This window comes from Oncorhynchus nerka, linkage group LG20 (genome assembly GCF_034236695.1).
Source record: "Oncorhynchus nerka isolate Pitt River linkage group LG20, Oner_Uvic_2.0, whole genome shotgun sequence".
Taxonomy (NCBI): Eukaryota; Metazoa; Chordata; class Actinopteri; order Salmoniformes; family Salmonidae; genus Oncorhynchus; species Oncorhynchus nerka.
The window spans coordinates 87,122,088-87,138,242 of record NC_088415.1 but is presented as its reverse complement, the minus strand read 5'-3'; the positions used below and the strand labels follow the sequence as shown (position 1 = coordinate 87,138,242).

Here is a 16,155-nt window from a genome sequence, read left to right as displayed (position 1 = left end):
AATTCTTATTTTCAATGACGGCCTAGGAACAGTGGGTTAATTGCCTTTTTCAGGGGCAGAACGACAGATTTTTACCTTGTCAGCTCAATGATTCAATCTTGCAACCTTTCGGTTACTAGTCCAACACTCTAACCACTAGGCTACCTGCCGCCAGGTAGGTAAGCCTAGTGACATATATAAGGGCAGGTAATCAAGTAGGTGATGGAGTCCAGGTGAGTGTCATTATGCACAGATGCGTGTAACGATGGTGACAGGTGTGCGCCATAACGAGAAGCCTGGTGACCTAGAGGTAGGAGAGGGTGCATACGTGACAGTAGGGTAATAGTGCTCCACTTAGGACACGGCGCCACATTCATTCTATGTGATGATAACGACATGTCTCCACAGGGTGAGAGAGGTGCTACTGGTCCAGCTGGTCCCTCTGATGGTGATTATGGATTAAGAGTAAGATGGATGGATACACAACTTTTTATTTTATTTGTGTGTTTAACTACTGTCTGTCATAATATGCTTTTTTTTGTCATGTTCATATTTGTCTTTCTTCTTTTTTTTAGGGTTTACCTGGAGCACCTGGACCAAAGGTAATCTCTCCAGCTCTTCTTCCTTCTCTTGCTCATTCCTTCTTCTTCATCATCATCATCATTATCACCATCATTGTCATTATAATTATCCGCAGAATTAACATTTTGTGTGCATGTGTGTGTGTGTGTGTGTATGTGTGTGCAGGGTGAATCCCAAATGTTAATTGGGTTTGGACAGTCAGGGAGACCTGGACCCCGAGGAAGGGACGGTGACCAGGTAACTCACAGCAACCCATAATATAGCATCATTCTATTCCTCTGTCTATCGTCTCCTCAAGCTTCAGTTCCGTCCTCCACTTCCTCTATACTTCCTCTATATTCTATACTTCTATCCTCTATACTGTAGGGGGCCGTCTTTCGGATGGGACGTTAAACGGGTGTCCTGACTCTCTGAGGTCATTAAAGATCCCATGGCACTTATCGTAAGAGTAGGGGTGTTAACCCCGGTGTCCTGGCTAAATACCCAATCTGGCCCTCAAACCATCATGGTCACCTAATAATCCCCAGTTTACAATTGGCTCATTCATCCCCCTCCTCTCCCCTGTAACTATTCCCCAGGTCGTTGCTGCAAATGAGAACGTGTTCTCAGTCAACTTACCTGGCTTCCTGCACGTGTAGAGATCAGAGAGGTTTTGATGGGTGTATATGTGTAGCAGAAACTCACTCCTCAGCCTGCCCTGAAGTGTTGCCCCTTATGCCATTGAAGAAGGTCTTAATTGGTGGCGCGTTAGGTTGAAATACTCCATGAGGGTGGTCACATGTGTTTGCGAGGCAGATGTCCCGAGTTTGAGCCAGGTATGAGCCCGATCGGAGGGAATCAGATGTATTCACTAAGCAAGCAATATGGTAATACGGATCACCTTGTACACTGATAGGCAAGATGACAGTTTCACTATGAAAACACTAATCAAATCCTCTCAGACATCAACTAGTGCATTATGGGTTATGGGCTGGGCATTCTTCTCTTCTCCTGATCAGAAGCTAGGTTTCCATGTCAATATTCTAAAATCTGCATAAAGAAAATATGTGTATTTTCCCACCAGATGTGTGTCCACCAAACAGATTTTTTTTTTGCGTATAAAAATCAGTGTGTGATGACGTAGTGCACGCGAAAAGATTTTTCTTTTGCGTATAAAAATCATTTGTGTACCGAATAAAAATCAAATGTTCAATGTGTTTCCATTGCATTTTCAACTCTACCGATTAGTTTAGTCACAAACTGTTGCGTTAAATAGAAAATGTGTCTACTCTGGTCTTGTTATGTGTGCTCTAGCCAACAGCTCACAGACACAGTGTGGGTAGACTGTGAGGGTGGGCTAGTCTACATGCTGAGGTTATTATTATGGATAATTATTGAAAGGAGCATCAAACTCATTCCATGCACTTTCACCACCCTATGAAGTTAATCTGTGAGAGAAAAATGACATGTTAACCTGGTTTGTTTAATTTTAATAGTTAACAATTAATATGCTTAACTATATACATTTCTATTCTTCCAATCCCTTTTAGCTCTCAGCAGTTGGTCTAGGCGTATAGTCAAGGACATTCTTGGCGACTCCGGTTGGAGATAAACTTGAGGAACAGAATAGACCTGTATGGTTTCCAATCATCTTTGCTTCTGAGTAACTTGGTCACACGGCATAAGACATAGAGCCTCTGAGAAGTGACCACAGTTCTTCAGTCCATCCTGTTCTTCTCATATCTTCCAAGGGCACAGCTGTTCACTTGTTTGCGCGCTATGACCTCACATACCCGATACACATAGCCACGAAGAAGAAAACAAGCTAGCTTATGATGCCCCGATCTGCCAGGGTATAGACATTAACCCATCTGTCTGTGGTGTCTTATAGGGTGTCCGATCAGAGATAGACATTAACCCATCTGTCCGTGGTGTCTTATAGGGTGTCCGATCAGAGATAGACATTAACCCATCTGTCTGTGGTGTCTTATAGGGTGTCCTATCAGAGATAGACATTAACCCATCTGTCTGTGGTGTCTTATAGGGTGTCCTATCAGAGATAGACATTAACCCATCTGTCTGTGGTGTCTTATAGGGTGTCCTATCAGAGATAGACATTAACCCATCTGTCTGTGGTGTCTTATAGGGTGTCCTATCAGAGATAGACATTAACCCATCTGTCTGTGGTGTCTTATAGGGTGTCCTATCAGAGATAGACATTAACCCATCTGTCTGTGGTGTCTTATAGGGTGTCCTATCAGAGATAGACATTAAACTATCTGTCTGTGGTGTCATACAGGGTGTCCACGGGGTAACAGGACCGACAGGACAACAAGGGGACGTTGGGCACCGTGGTGTCGTTGTGAGTGAATTATTGCGCCTGGTCTCAACTGTGTTATAAATGTTTTATGCTATATTAATGTATTGTGATGTTTGTCTTCTTCAATGACATGTTCACAGAGATGACATTGGATTGCATCTTACTGTGCAGTACTGTACTGATCCATGTAGGTTTTGTAACAGTCAGTTCTCTGGTGTTAGTGTTGATGATGTACTGGGAATAGTTATGTCTTGACCTCCTTCCTTGTACTTACTACTCTCTATCTAGGGATTGCTAGGTCTACCCGGGATCCCAGGGTTTAAGGTAATAGGTGACTGTGTGTGTGTGTGTGTGTTGTGTGTGTGTGTGTGTGTGTGTGTGTGTGTGTGTGTGTGTGTGTGTGTGTGTGTGTGTGAAGGTTGCTCAGCTGTGCTGTAACTGATGTTATTTGCTGTAGGGTCAAGAGGGACGCAGCTCCAGTATCCCTGGCTCTGGTGGTCCAAAGGTAAAGACACTACTTCACTGTAGCTCACATCATGTTGTACCATCATCATCATCATCATCATCATCATCATCAATGCATGTGTCACTCGCCTATATCCCTTATTCCTCATATTATCTCCATACACTGAGTTTCTCAATTGGAATGCTTGAAATGCTTACTTTTAATTCTTGATTATATCTGACATTATATATGCTAAAGCTCTTACGCTGAAGCTCATAAACCTACATATAATTTTACCTATACGGCATCCAATTACTTCAGGTCAAAGGCCCTTTAAAATTGTGTCATTAAATGTTTTGTTTTTTTGGCTATGTTTTGTAGTCGATAAGACAATGACCACCACCTCTGCGCTGCCACCACGTGGCCAGTCTGTGGAGCTGCACTTGAAATATGAAGTTGGGAATGCTTTCGATGTCTGTTTTTTCTTGTTTGAAATTACATGTGTAACATAATGTGAATGTGTGTCTTCATGTTTAATAATTATCTGTACTAACCCTCCTACCCTCTTGGACCAGGTTTCTCTCATTTAATGAGTCGTTCTAGCATCATGATGTCATATAACGAGCATACAGGTGGATGACATTTGAATTCCATTCCAACTACAGGATATATATATGTGTGACCGGTTCCCTTTTCTCTTGAAGGGACACCAAGGGCCCCCTGGATTCCCGGGACCCAAAGGGATCAAACTATATGCCCACGCTCCCTCCGATTTGAAGGTATAGTCACACCAAGTCAGACCTAGGTTTAAATACTACACTGAACACAAAATAGAAATGCAACATATGAGCTGAAATAAAATATCCCCGAATTGTTCCATATGCACAAAAAATTGTATTTGTCTTAAATTGTTGTGCACAAATGTGTTTACATCCCTGATAGTAGGCATAGTGTAGCATGTCGGCATAATAAAAGGATACTCTAAAATGTGATGTCTCAAGTTTTGAGGGAACGTGCAATTGGCAGAGCTGTTGCCTGAGAATTGAATGTCCATTTCTCTACCATAAGCCACCTACGACGTCGTTTTAGAGAATTTGGCAGTACATCACAACCGTAGACCATGTGTAACCACTCCAGCCCAGGACCTCCATATCTGGCTTCTTCACCTGCGGGATCGTCTGAAACCAGCCACCCGGACAGCTGATGAAACTGAGGACTATTTCTGTCTGTAATAAAGCCCTTTTGTGGGGAAAAAATAATTCTGATTAGCTGTGCATGGCTCCCCAGTGGGCGGGCCTTTGCCTTCCCAGGCTCACCCATGGCTCCCCAGTGGGCGAGCCTTTGCCTTCCCAGGCTCACCCATGGCTCCCCAGTGGGCATGCCTTTGCCTTCCCAGGCTCACCCATGGCTCCCCAGTGGGCGGGCCTTTGCCTTCCCAGGCTCACCCATGGCATCCCAGTCATGTGAAATCCATAGATTAGGGCCGAATGAATTTATTGAAATTGACTGATTTCCTTATTTTAAACTGTAACTCAATTAAATTGTTGCATGTTGCGTTTATATTTGTGTTCAGTATAATTCAAATATTTTGATCATTTGCTTTTGCATGTCTGGAGTGTCAAGTGTGTGGGGTCTGCACTTTTGGGACTTTTCTATTGGTTTCATTGCAGCCAAGCTCAATCAAACACAATGCAAAGTTTCTCATGAGCTAGCTTTTTAGTGCCTGTAACTGTGACCTAATAATAATCAGATCAAGGTTAATATTATCATTACTGTGATGAATCAAGAAATACTGTGATGTGTGCAGTAATGTTACTATCTAATACTGTGATGTGTGCAGTAGTGTTACTATCTAATACTGTGATGTGTGCAGTAGTGTTACTATCTAATACTGTGATGTTACTATCTAATACTTTGATGTGTGAAGTAATGTTACTATCTAATAATGTGATGTCTGGTGTAACGGTTTTCTTGTGGTGAAGGAGAGTCGGACCAAAATGCAGCGTGTAGATTGCGATCCATGTTTAATCAACAAACGTAAAACACGAATCAATACAAACACTACAAAACAATAAACGTAACGAAAACCGAAACAGCCTATACTTGTGTCAACTAACACAGCGACAGGAACAAAGACACTAAGGACAATCACCCACGACAAACTCAAAGAATATGGCTGCCTAAATATGGTTCCCAATCAGAGACAACGATAAACACCTGCCTCTGATTGAGAACCACTCCAGACAGCCATAGACTTTGCTAGATACCCCACGAAGCTATAATCCCAATACCAACACCAAAACCCCAAGACAAAACACACCACAATACAAAAACCCCATGCCACACCCTGGCCTGACCCAATACATGAAGATAAACACAACATACTTCGACCAGGGCGTGTCATGTGGAGTAATGTTACTATCTAATACTGTGATGTGTGGAGTAATGTTACTATCTAATACTGTGATGTTACCATCTAATACTGTGATGTGTGGAGTAATGTTACTATCTAATACTGTGATGTTACCATCTAATACTGTGATGTGTGGAGTAATGTTACTATCTAATACTGTGATGTTACTATCTAATACTGTGATGTGTGGAGTAATGTTACTATCTAATACTGTGATGTGTGCAGTAGTGTTACTATCTAATACTGTGATGTTACTATCTAATACTGTGATGTTACTATCTAATACTGTGATGTTACTATCTAATACTGTGATGTTACTATCTAATACTGTGATGTGTGGAGTAATGTTACTATCTAATACTGTGATGTGTGGAGTAATGTTACTATCTAATACTGTGATGTTACTATCTAATACTGTGATGTTACCATCTAATACTGTGATGTGTGGAGTAATGTTACTATCTAATACTGTGATGTTACTATCTAATACTGTGATGTGTGGAGTAATGTTACTATCTAATACTGTGATGTGTGCAGTAATGTTACTATCTAATACTGTGATGTTACCATCTAATACTGTGATGTGTGGAGTAATGTTACTATCTAATACTGTGATGTTACTATCTAATAATGTGATGTGTGGAGTAATGTTACTATCTAATACTGTGATGTGTGGAGTAATGTTACTATCTAATACTGTGATGTGTGCAGTAGTGTTACTATCTAATACTGTGATGTGTGGAGTAATGTTACTATCTAATACTGTGATGTTACTATCTAATAATGTGATGTGTGGAGTAATGTTACTATCTAATAATGTGATGTGTGGAGTAATGTTACTATCTAATACTGTGATGTGTGCAGTAGTGTTACTATCTAATACTGTGATGTGTGGAGTAATGTTACTATCTAATACTGTGATGTTACTATCTAATACTGTGATGTGTGGAGTAATGTTACTATCTAATACTGTGATGTGTGCAGTAATGTTACTATCTAATACTGTGATGTTACTATCTAATACTGTGATGTTACTATCTAATACTGTGATGTTACTATCTAATACTGTGATGTTACTATCTAATACTGTGATGTTACTATCTAATACTGTGATGTGTGGAGTAATGTTACTATCTAATACTGTGATGTGTGGAGTAATGTTACCATCTAATACTGTGATGTTACTATCTAATACTGTGATGTGTGGAGTAATGTTACTATCTAATACTGTGATGTGTGCAGTAATGTTACTATCTAATACTGTGATGTTACTATCTAATACTGTGATGTGTGGAGTAATGTTACTATCTAATAATGTGATGTGTGGAGTAATGTTACTATCTAATACTGTGATGTTACCATCTAATACTGTGATGTGTGGAGTAATGTTACTATCTAATACTGTGATGTGTGCAGTAGTGTTACTATCTAATACTGTGATGTTACTATCTAATAATGTGATGTGTGGAGTAATGTTACTATCTAATACTGTGATGTGTGGAGTAATGTTACTATCTAATACTGTGATGTTACTATCTAATAATGTGATGTGTGGAGTAGTGTTACTATCTAATAATGTGATGTGTGGAGTAATGTTACTATCTAATACTGTGATGTGTGCAGTAGTGTTACTATCTAATACTGTGATGTGTGGAGTAATGTTACTATCTAATACTGTGATGTTACTATCTAATACTGTGATGTGTGGAGTAATGTTACTATCTAATACTGTGATGTTACCATCTAATACTGTGATGTGTGCAGTAGTGTTACTATCTAATACTGTGATGTGTGGAGTAATGTTACTATCTAATACTGTGATGTTACTATCTAATACTGTGATGTGTGGAGTAATGTTACTATCTAATACTGTGATGTTACTATCTAATACTGTAATGTTACTATCTAATACTGTGATGTGTGCAGTAGTGTTACTATCTAATACTGTGATGTGTGGAGTAATGTTACTATCTAATACTGTGATGTTACTATCTAATACTGTGATGTGTGGAGTAATGTTACTATCTAATACTGTGATGTTACCATCTAATACTGTGATGTGTGCAGTAATGTTACTATCTACCCTTCAGGACATCTGTACAACCAATCTGAAAACCTTGCTGATTGGTGGGATGGTCAGCTGACCCTTGTCTTTTCTCTCTGCAGGGGGAGACAGGGGATCTGGGTGAGAAGGGCTGTAAGGGTTCACCTGTAAGTCATCTCCTTATTTTCCAGTCCTCATATGTATCTAGCTTTTATTCACCTATGTTCGATGGACGGAATCAGGTTACATTTCTATATGACACGTTAGTATGACGGTGTCGTTTCACTATGACAATATAGTCTACCATTTGACGCCCCTGACCTCAGAGAGGTTGCTGTCCATGGGTGTTATGTATGTGCCGTTATTAGCAAACAGCTACCGCGGTTATGACACCGGCCATCTGACATGAGTGGTCGTAAATGGACATGACACCTCATGGCACATTCATGCCCACTTCATAGTGACACTGTCAAATAAAGTGTTACCTGGAATCTTGTCTTTACTTGATAGTTATCTCTGTCTGTTCAATATCTCTGTCTGCTCAACATCTCTGTCTGTTCAATATCTCTGTCTGTTCAATATCTCTGTCTGTTCAATATCTCTGTCTGTTCAATATATCTGTCTGCTCAATATCTCTGGCTGTTCAATATCTCTGTCTGTTCAATCTCTCTGTCTGTTCAATATCTCTGTCTGGTCAATATCTCTGTCTGTTAAATATCTCTGTCTGTTCAATATCTCTGACTGGTCAATATCTCTGTCTGTTCAATATCTCTGTCTGCTCAACATCTCTGTCTGCTCAACATCTCTGTCTGTTCAATATCTCTGTCTGTTCAATATCTCTGTCTGTTCAATATCTCTGTCTGCTCAACATCTCTGTCTGTTCAATATCTCTGTCTGTTCAATATCTCTGTCTATTCAATCTCTCTGTCTGTCTGTTCAATATCTCTGTCTATTCAATCTCTCTGTCTGTCTGTTCAATATCTCTGTCTGTTCAATATTTCTGTCTATTCAATCTGTCTGTCTGTCTGTCTGTCTGTCTGTCTGTCTGTCTGTCTGTCTGTCTGTCTGTCTGTCTGTCTGTCTGTCTGTCTGTCTGTCTGTCTGTCTGTCTGTCTGTCTGTCTGTCTGTCTGTCTGTCTGTCTGTCTGTCTGTCATCAGGGTTATGCTGGCCAGGTCAACTTTAAGGAAAAAGGGGACCAGGGGGGCATTGGCACTGAGGTAAAACACTGCCACATTCAGCCATTATACTGTCTATGTGACTGTCAATTCAAGGCCATTGAGAATGTGTGATGTGATGAGTGTTATGGTTATGACGATGACAGTGATGTAAGGATTTCATGCCTCTGAGCCATGTGATAGAATTAACATGGGATTCAATGTAAAAATATAACGGGGGTTTTGATAATTAGCTGTATGAGAGATATGCCTACTCCTTTTGGAGGACTAACTATCATCATTTCTCTTTAAGGGAAGACCAGGGAAAGATGGGCGTCAAGGGCCCGCTGGATATGAGGTAGCTGTCCTGTCAATCAGAAATCAGAAACCTTTTTCTGTTCTGTTTCTTTCTGTCTAACATTGTTGATTGATGTTACTGTTTTGTAATGCATTTTGTGTGTCAATGTGTATGTGTGTACTATGTTTGTTTTTGTGTTCATGCGTGTTGTGTGTGTGTGTGTGTGTGTGTGTGTGTGTGTGTGTGTGTGTGTGTGTGTGTGTTTATGTAACTATGGTGATTTATACACTCTTGCCATTTTTAGGGGAGAAAGGGGAATCCCGGTTTAGCAGGACCTGATGGAATACCTGGACCGCGGGTCAGTCATTACTACCATTCATTTCATGTTTAGAATGTGTGCGTGTGCCAATAATAGGTTTGTGTGTGTGTGTGTTTACCAGGGACAGAAGGGTGTCCAGGGTCAAGACGGAGACCCTGGGGAGGTGAGTGAGTCAAAATGCCTGATAATGTCACTATCAACATCTAGAGTGAAGGATGAACCTACACACACACACACACACACACACATGCAAATGAAACTTTCCGTAATGAATAAGAGTAGAAGGACTAAGATTACATGAACTCCTACTCTGAGAAACATTATGAACACATGGCCTGGTCTCTCTGGTCTTCCCATAGGTGACCATGATTGGCTGTGACGTAATTGGCCCCAAAGGACAACCAGGATTTACTGGCCCCCCGGGGCCCCCTGGGGTTACTGGTCCCCCAGGTACTCTATGCTCATCCAGCATACAGTACACACCCTTATTGATATTCACCCTCCTCCTATCCAATCAGATGTGAAGTAGAACTGTATAATCCCGCCTCATTCACCAACATGACCAATCAGTGTGTCTGTATAGCTAATAATAATATTCACCCTCTCCCTATCCAATCACACCTGGAGTAGAACTGTATAATCCCGCCTCATTCACCAACATGACCAATCAGTGTGTTTGAATAGCTAATGATATCAACCTGTTTTCCAGGTGCCACTGGATTCGAGGGGCCTCCTGGTACTCCAGGTAATCGCTGATCAACACGCAAGCACACACACACACACACTCAGTCTCCATATTGGGCTCTATCTCCCCTACACAGGTCCTAACAACGGAGGAGATCCCTACAATCGGGGAGCGAAGGGCCACAGTGGGCCTAAAGGGGATGAAGGAGACCCAGGACCCATCATTCAGGGAGAGCCAGGCAGGGAAGGCTCACAAGGAACAACTGGAGACCTTGGACCCCCGGGACCACCTGGAGAATCAGGTTAGACTCTCTCCATATATAAAGTAATCTCCCCAACCCTGAGCCTATATTTATAAAACACCTCAAAGTAGGAGTGCTGATCTAGAATCAGTTTTAGCTATTTGATCATAATAAATAAGACTACATGGACAGGGGAGGAAGATCTTTATGAATATGGATCCTGATATTCTCTCACAGCGATTTTAATTGAGACGCACACATAACATGGCAAATTTTGATCCCACTGAGATCTTATTTGATTAAAGATAATGTACTTGTTTGTTTCTTGTTACAGATCATCTGAAGGGTGTTATCGGACCTCCGGGGGCAAAGGGAGCCAAGGGAGAACAAGGGTACGGTGGCCAATATGGATCGAAAGGTGAGCTCTGTCTGATTACTCTTCTGATTGGAGGGGCAGTCAGTATTGAGTATACTGATTGGCTGGGCTGTCCTAGATCTCTACTGTGTCTCTCATTGGTTGACTTCAGACACCATGAACACTGTGGTGTGTTATCGTCTGACTTCAGACACCATCAACACTGTGGTGTGTTATCGGTTGACTTCAGACACCATCAACACTGTGGTGTGTTATCGGTTGACTTCAGACACCATCAACACTGTGGTGTGTTATCGGTTGACTTCAGACACCATCAACACTGTGGTGTGTTATCGGTTGACTTCAGACACCGTGAACACTGTGGTGTGTTATCGGTTGACTTCAGACACCATCAACACTGTGGTGTGTTATCGGTTGACTTCAGACACCATCAACACTGTGGTGTGTTATCGGTTGACTTCAGACACCGTGAACACTGGTGTGTTATCGGTTGACTTCAGACACCATCAACACTGTGGTGTGTTATCGGTTGACTTCAGACACCATCAACACTGTGGTGTGTTATCGGTTGACTTCAGACACCGTCAACACTGTGGTGTGTTATCGGTTGACTTCAGACACCATCAACACTGTGGTGTGTTATTGGTTGACTTCAGACACCATGAACACTGTGGTGTGTTATCGGTTGACTTCAGACACCATCAACACTGTGGGGTGTTATCGGTTGACTTCAGACACCATCAACACTGTGGTGTGTTATTGGTAGAAAAAAATCAAAATATTATGATATCTCAATCTCAACGATCATTGGGTGCTGTTATTGGAATGTTATGCTCACCTGGGATGCTCAGTTTTGCTGTCGATTGTCACTGTGTCCTTCTCTCCACTACAGGTGAGAAAGGGGAGGTCTGTAGTTTGTGTACGGGAAAAGGATCTGGAGGAGAGCCAGGACCCCCAGGTTCCCCTGGTCAGCCTGGAGTCCCAGGTACCTGCAACGTAACAGACCTTTCAGTGAGAAATGTATTGTGTTGAACAAAAATCCTTGTCTGTCCTATAGAATAGGAGTGTTTCAGCCTTTTTAAATAAACCCTCATCCCACAGGCTTTAGTGCAGGACCAGGACCCAAAGGAGAGCCAGGATTCAAAGGACCCTCGGGATCACCTGGACAACAGGTGACACTACCTGTTTTGCAGTTATATTATTTCCATAGTGACACATCTTGCTTAGTAGTTTTGCTTAGATACTGTATCCATGGTGTTGCTTGTATACCTTATCCATGGTTTTATTAGGATACCAGATCTGTGGTGTTGATAGAATACTGTATCTATGGTGTTGCTTAGATACTGTATCCATGGTGTTGCTGGTATACTTTATCCATGGTTTTATTAGGATACCAGATCTGTGGTGTTGATAGAATACTGTATCCATGGTGTTGCTTAGATACTGTATCCATGGTGTTGCTGGTATACCTTATCCATGGTTTTATTAGGTTACCATATTTGTGGTGTTGACAGAATACTGTATATATGGTGTTCCTGCGATACCTTATCCATGGTGTTGCTAGGCTACTGTATCTGTGGTATCGCTGGAATAATGTATCCAAGGTTGCTAAATTACCGTATCCATGACAACCACTCCTGTCTGTGTTACAGGGTCTCCATGGCCTTTCAGGTGTTCCAGGACCTCCAGGGCCAAAAGGAAATTCAGGTTCCTGCAATCACCAGGGGATAAAGGGAGAGAAAGGAGCCCCAGGACCAGCTGGTAGATCAGGGCTGGACGGCCTATACGGGGCCCCTGGCTTTCGTGGACGCAAGGGCCAACAAGGCCCTAAGGGTGATCCAGTGAGGATTTTAAATGGTTATGATTTCTATCACTAAAATGTATCTTTATTCTCAAATGCAAAGCAATGATTTGAATGCATTTTTTTGTATTTTTTAAACTGAAGTACATTTCAAATTTGGGTGAACTGTCACTTTAAGTAGTTAGGGTATGCCTTCTGATATTCTGATTGGCTATGAATATTAATTTGAGGTAGTGATAATAGTTTGTTGATAGACTGAGTTTATTAGCTTTTATGAACACTTGAATGCTGAACATTTGTTAATGTGAAGCAGCAATGTTATGTGAACTAATGTTTTGCGGATGGGTAGAGTTTATTGGCTGAATGGTAATGTTACGTAAGTCTGTTAAAGTAATGTTTTGTGAAGAACTGATGTTTGGATGATTGTCTGTGCCAGTACGATGGGCCACTGGGTCTGAAGGGAGATACTGGTGACCCAGGCCCTCCCGGGCCACAGGGATACCCAGGACCAGACGGTTCACCAGGTCCAGTAGGCATAGGGCTGCTTGGCCCCTCAGGACCTAAAGGCAATAGTGGGGTACCAGGTCTACCTGGTTCACCTGGTTACCGAGGTACCGTAAAGCAACACACCAATACCTGCTCCTTTTTTGCTCTTTCGACTGTGTTAGACGTGTACACCCTCTGGCTGTGTGTTTCCATAACTCAATGATAATGTCCCTATATCAGTTGATGGTCTGACTCCGTTTTCTCCCCTATCCCCACCAGGTCAGAAGGGCGAGCCCTGCAGCAGTGTGGCTGACCAGGGAGTCCCAGGCCTACCGGGAAAGGCGGGGCTGCCGGGCACACGGGGCCCACCAGGTGAGCACCCAAAGTGGGGACCGAACCACAGCATGGGTGGGAGGTGGCTGGAGGACTGGAGGTCTAGACTACATTGAGTTCAGTGGCATTTCAGTTCTTTAAAATTTAAAAAAAAAAAACATTTTTTACCTTTATTTAACTAGGCAAGTCAGTTACGAACAAATTCTTATTTTCAATGACAGCCTAGGAACGGTGGGTTAACTGTCTGTTCAGGGGCAGAACGACAGATTTGTACCATGTCAACTCAGGGATTTGAACTTGCAACCTTTCGGTTCCTTGTCCAATGCTCTAACCACTAGGCCACTAACCACTAGCCTGGAGTCTAAACTGTTTCACTTCAAAACAGTGGTGAAACGTAGCATATTAGTTTAGACTCCAGGCTATTTCAGTTGTAACTTTATAATCTTTTATGCCATTCTACCTGACGAAGAACATAAACAACGTGATAGGACATTATCACAGAGTTGAGTTTGTCCACACAGGTCCTCGTGGTGGTGCTGGTAACCCGGGGGAGAAAGGGGACAGTGGTGTATTCTCCACCTTGGGAAGACGAGGACCCGCTGGACAGAAAGGTGAGCCATGTCGGCAAAACATTTTTGAGTAGTTATTTGTGCCATGTCGATCCCTTTGAATATCTGAATAACAGGAATGACACTGTAATGTGAACAAGAACGCCTTGACTGAAGGTTTTGTATGAGTCGTTATCTCAAGTGAGGATTAATTTAGTCATAGTCGCCGGAAGTAGTTTAGTTATTATGATTATTATGATTATTTGTTTTATCGGTCTGCTAATACAGGACTAGTAAACAGGACTAGTAAACGCCTACTATATAGTATATATACTATGGTATATAGTATATATGGTATATTTACTATAGTATATAGTATATATAGTATATATACTATGGTATATAGTATATATGGTATATTTACTATGGTATATATACTATAGTATATAGTATATAGTATATTTACTATAGTATATATACTATAGTATATTTACTATAGTATATAGTATTATTTATATAGTATTCAGTATATATAGTATATAGTGTAGCATATATACTATAATAGTACTATAGCAATAGTATATATACTATAGTATATAGTATATTTACTATAGTATATAGTACATAGTATATTTTGCAGCACCTTAGCACCCCTACTTCCTATTCCTGTGTCTATTGTGTGATTGTATGACAGACATTAGATAATATATACTATTTAGCAGACACTGTTATACAAAGCAACTTACATCAGTGAATGCAAAGATTTTCTAATGGGTGGCCCCAGTGGGAATCTAACCCACAACGCTGGCGTTGCTATAGCACCATGGTCCTTACCAACCAAGCCACGTAGGACCACCAATGGAGATGTGTTAGTGTATATATTATATACACTGAGTGTACAAAACTCTATCCATGATACAGATTGACCAGGTGAATCCAGGTGAAAGCTATAATCCCTTTTAAATGTCACTTGTTAAATCCACTTCAATCAGTGTACATGAAGGGGAGGAGACAGGTTAAAGAATCATTTTTAAGCCTTGAGACATGGATTGTGTATGTAGGCCATTCAGAGGGTGAATGGGCAAGGCAAAAGATTAAAATGCCTTTGAACGGAGTATGGTAGTAGGTGCCAGGCGCACCGGTTTGTGTCAAGAACTGCAACCCTGCTGGGGTTTTCACGCTCAACAGTTTCCTGTGTGTATCAAGAATGGTCCAGCACCCAAAGGACATCCAACCAACTTGACACAACTGTGGGAAGTATTGGAGTCAACATGGGCCAGCATCCTTGTGGAGCGCTTTTGACACCTTGTAGAATCCATGCTCCGATGAATTGAGGCTGTTCTGATGGCAAAAGGGGGGGTTGCAACTCAATATTAGGAAGGTGTTCCTAATGTTTTGTACACTCAGTGTATACTCGTGTGTTAGCACCAGTTTGTGGGACTTGTGATGCTGTCTGTCTCCTAGGTGACAAAGGGCAGCCGGGACGCCCAAGTACCTCTGGAAGTGGCTATCCTGGACGACCCGGCGTAATGGGACTCCCTGGGGCTCAAGGGCCAAAGGTCATTACTGAATACTGACCCTGTCATGTCTGTCTATCTATCTATTCAAAATTTTTTTAATGACAGTAAGATTTACACTCACAAAAGTTCCAGAGGAATGGAGACATTTCAAATGTCATGTTATGGCTATATACAGTGTTGTAACGATGTGCAAAAAAGTACAAAAGGGAAAATTGTTATATTGGTTGTATTTACAAGTGTTTGTTCTTCACTTGTTGTCCTTTTCTTGTCCTTTTTCATAAAACATAGCCTGTCTTCTCTTGAGAGCCAGGTCTGCCTACGGTGGCCTTTCTCAATAGCAAGGCTATGCTCTCTGAGTCTGTACATAGTCAAAGCTTTCCTTAAATGTGGGTCAGTCACGGTGGTCAGGTATTCTCCCACTGTGTACTCTCTGTTTAGGGCCAAATAACATTCTAGTTTGCTCAGTTCCTTTGTTAATTCTTTCCAATGTGTCAAGTAATGATCTTTTTGTTTTCTCATGATTTGATTAGGTCTAATTGTGTTGCTGTCCTGAGGCTCTGATTGTGTTTGTGAACAGAGCCCCAGGACCAGCTTGCTTGGGGGACTAGTCGCCAGGTTCATCTCTCCGTA

At 41.6% G+C, this 16,155-nt stretch overlaps 1 protein-coding gene across 1 annotated transcript in view; it reads left to right on the top strand.

Moving 5' to 3' along the window:
- LOC115103353 (collagen alpha-5(IV) chain-like) overlaps nucleotides 1-16,155 on the top strand; it is an 81,711-nt gene that overhangs the window by 22,738 nt on the left and 42,818 nt on the right. Inside the window, exons 7-29 of the mRNA XM_029624240.2 lie at nucleotides 388-444; nucleotides 555-581; nucleotides 727-798; nucleotides 2,840-2,902; nucleotides 3,149-3,184; nucleotides 3,318-3,365; nucleotides 4,010-4,084; nucleotides 7,885-7,929; nucleotides 8,922-8,981; nucleotides 9,232-9,276; nucleotides 9,521-9,574; nucleotides 9,657-9,698; nucleotides 9,895-9,985; nucleotides 10,245-10,280; nucleotides 10,357-10,521; nucleotides 10,796-10,879; nucleotides 11,730-11,822; nucleotides 11,939-12,009; nucleotides 12,490-12,678; nucleotides 13,075-13,249; nucleotides 13,404-13,496; nucleotides 13,979-14,068; nucleotides 15,470-15,564. Of these exons, the coding sequence (XP_029480100.2) occupies nucleotides 388-444; nucleotides 555-581; nucleotides 727-798; nucleotides 2,840-2,902; nucleotides 3,149-3,184; nucleotides 3,318-3,365; nucleotides 4,010-4,084; nucleotides 7,885-7,929; nucleotides 8,922-8,981; nucleotides 9,232-9,276; nucleotides 9,521-9,574; nucleotides 9,657-9,698; nucleotides 9,895-9,985; nucleotides 10,245-10,280; nucleotides 10,357-10,521; nucleotides 10,796-10,879; nucleotides 11,730-11,822; nucleotides 11,939-12,009; nucleotides 12,490-12,678; nucleotides 13,075-13,249; nucleotides 13,404-13,496; nucleotides 13,979-14,068; nucleotides 15,470-15,564 (1,806 nt within the window). The remainder of the gene's footprint in view (nucleotides 1-387; nucleotides 445-554; nucleotides 582-726; nucleotides 799-2,839; nucleotides 2,903-3,148; nucleotides 3,185-3,317; nucleotides 3,366-4,009; nucleotides 4,085-7,884; nucleotides 7,930-8,921; nucleotides 8,982-9,231; nucleotides 9,277-9,520; nucleotides 9,575-9,656; nucleotides 9,699-9,894; nucleotides 9,986-10,244; nucleotides 10,281-10,356; nucleotides 10,522-10,795; nucleotides 10,880-11,729; nucleotides 11,823-11,938; nucleotides 12,010-12,489; nucleotides 12,679-13,074; nucleotides 13,250-13,403; nucleotides 13,497-13,978; nucleotides 14,069-15,469; nucleotides 15,565-16,155) is intronic.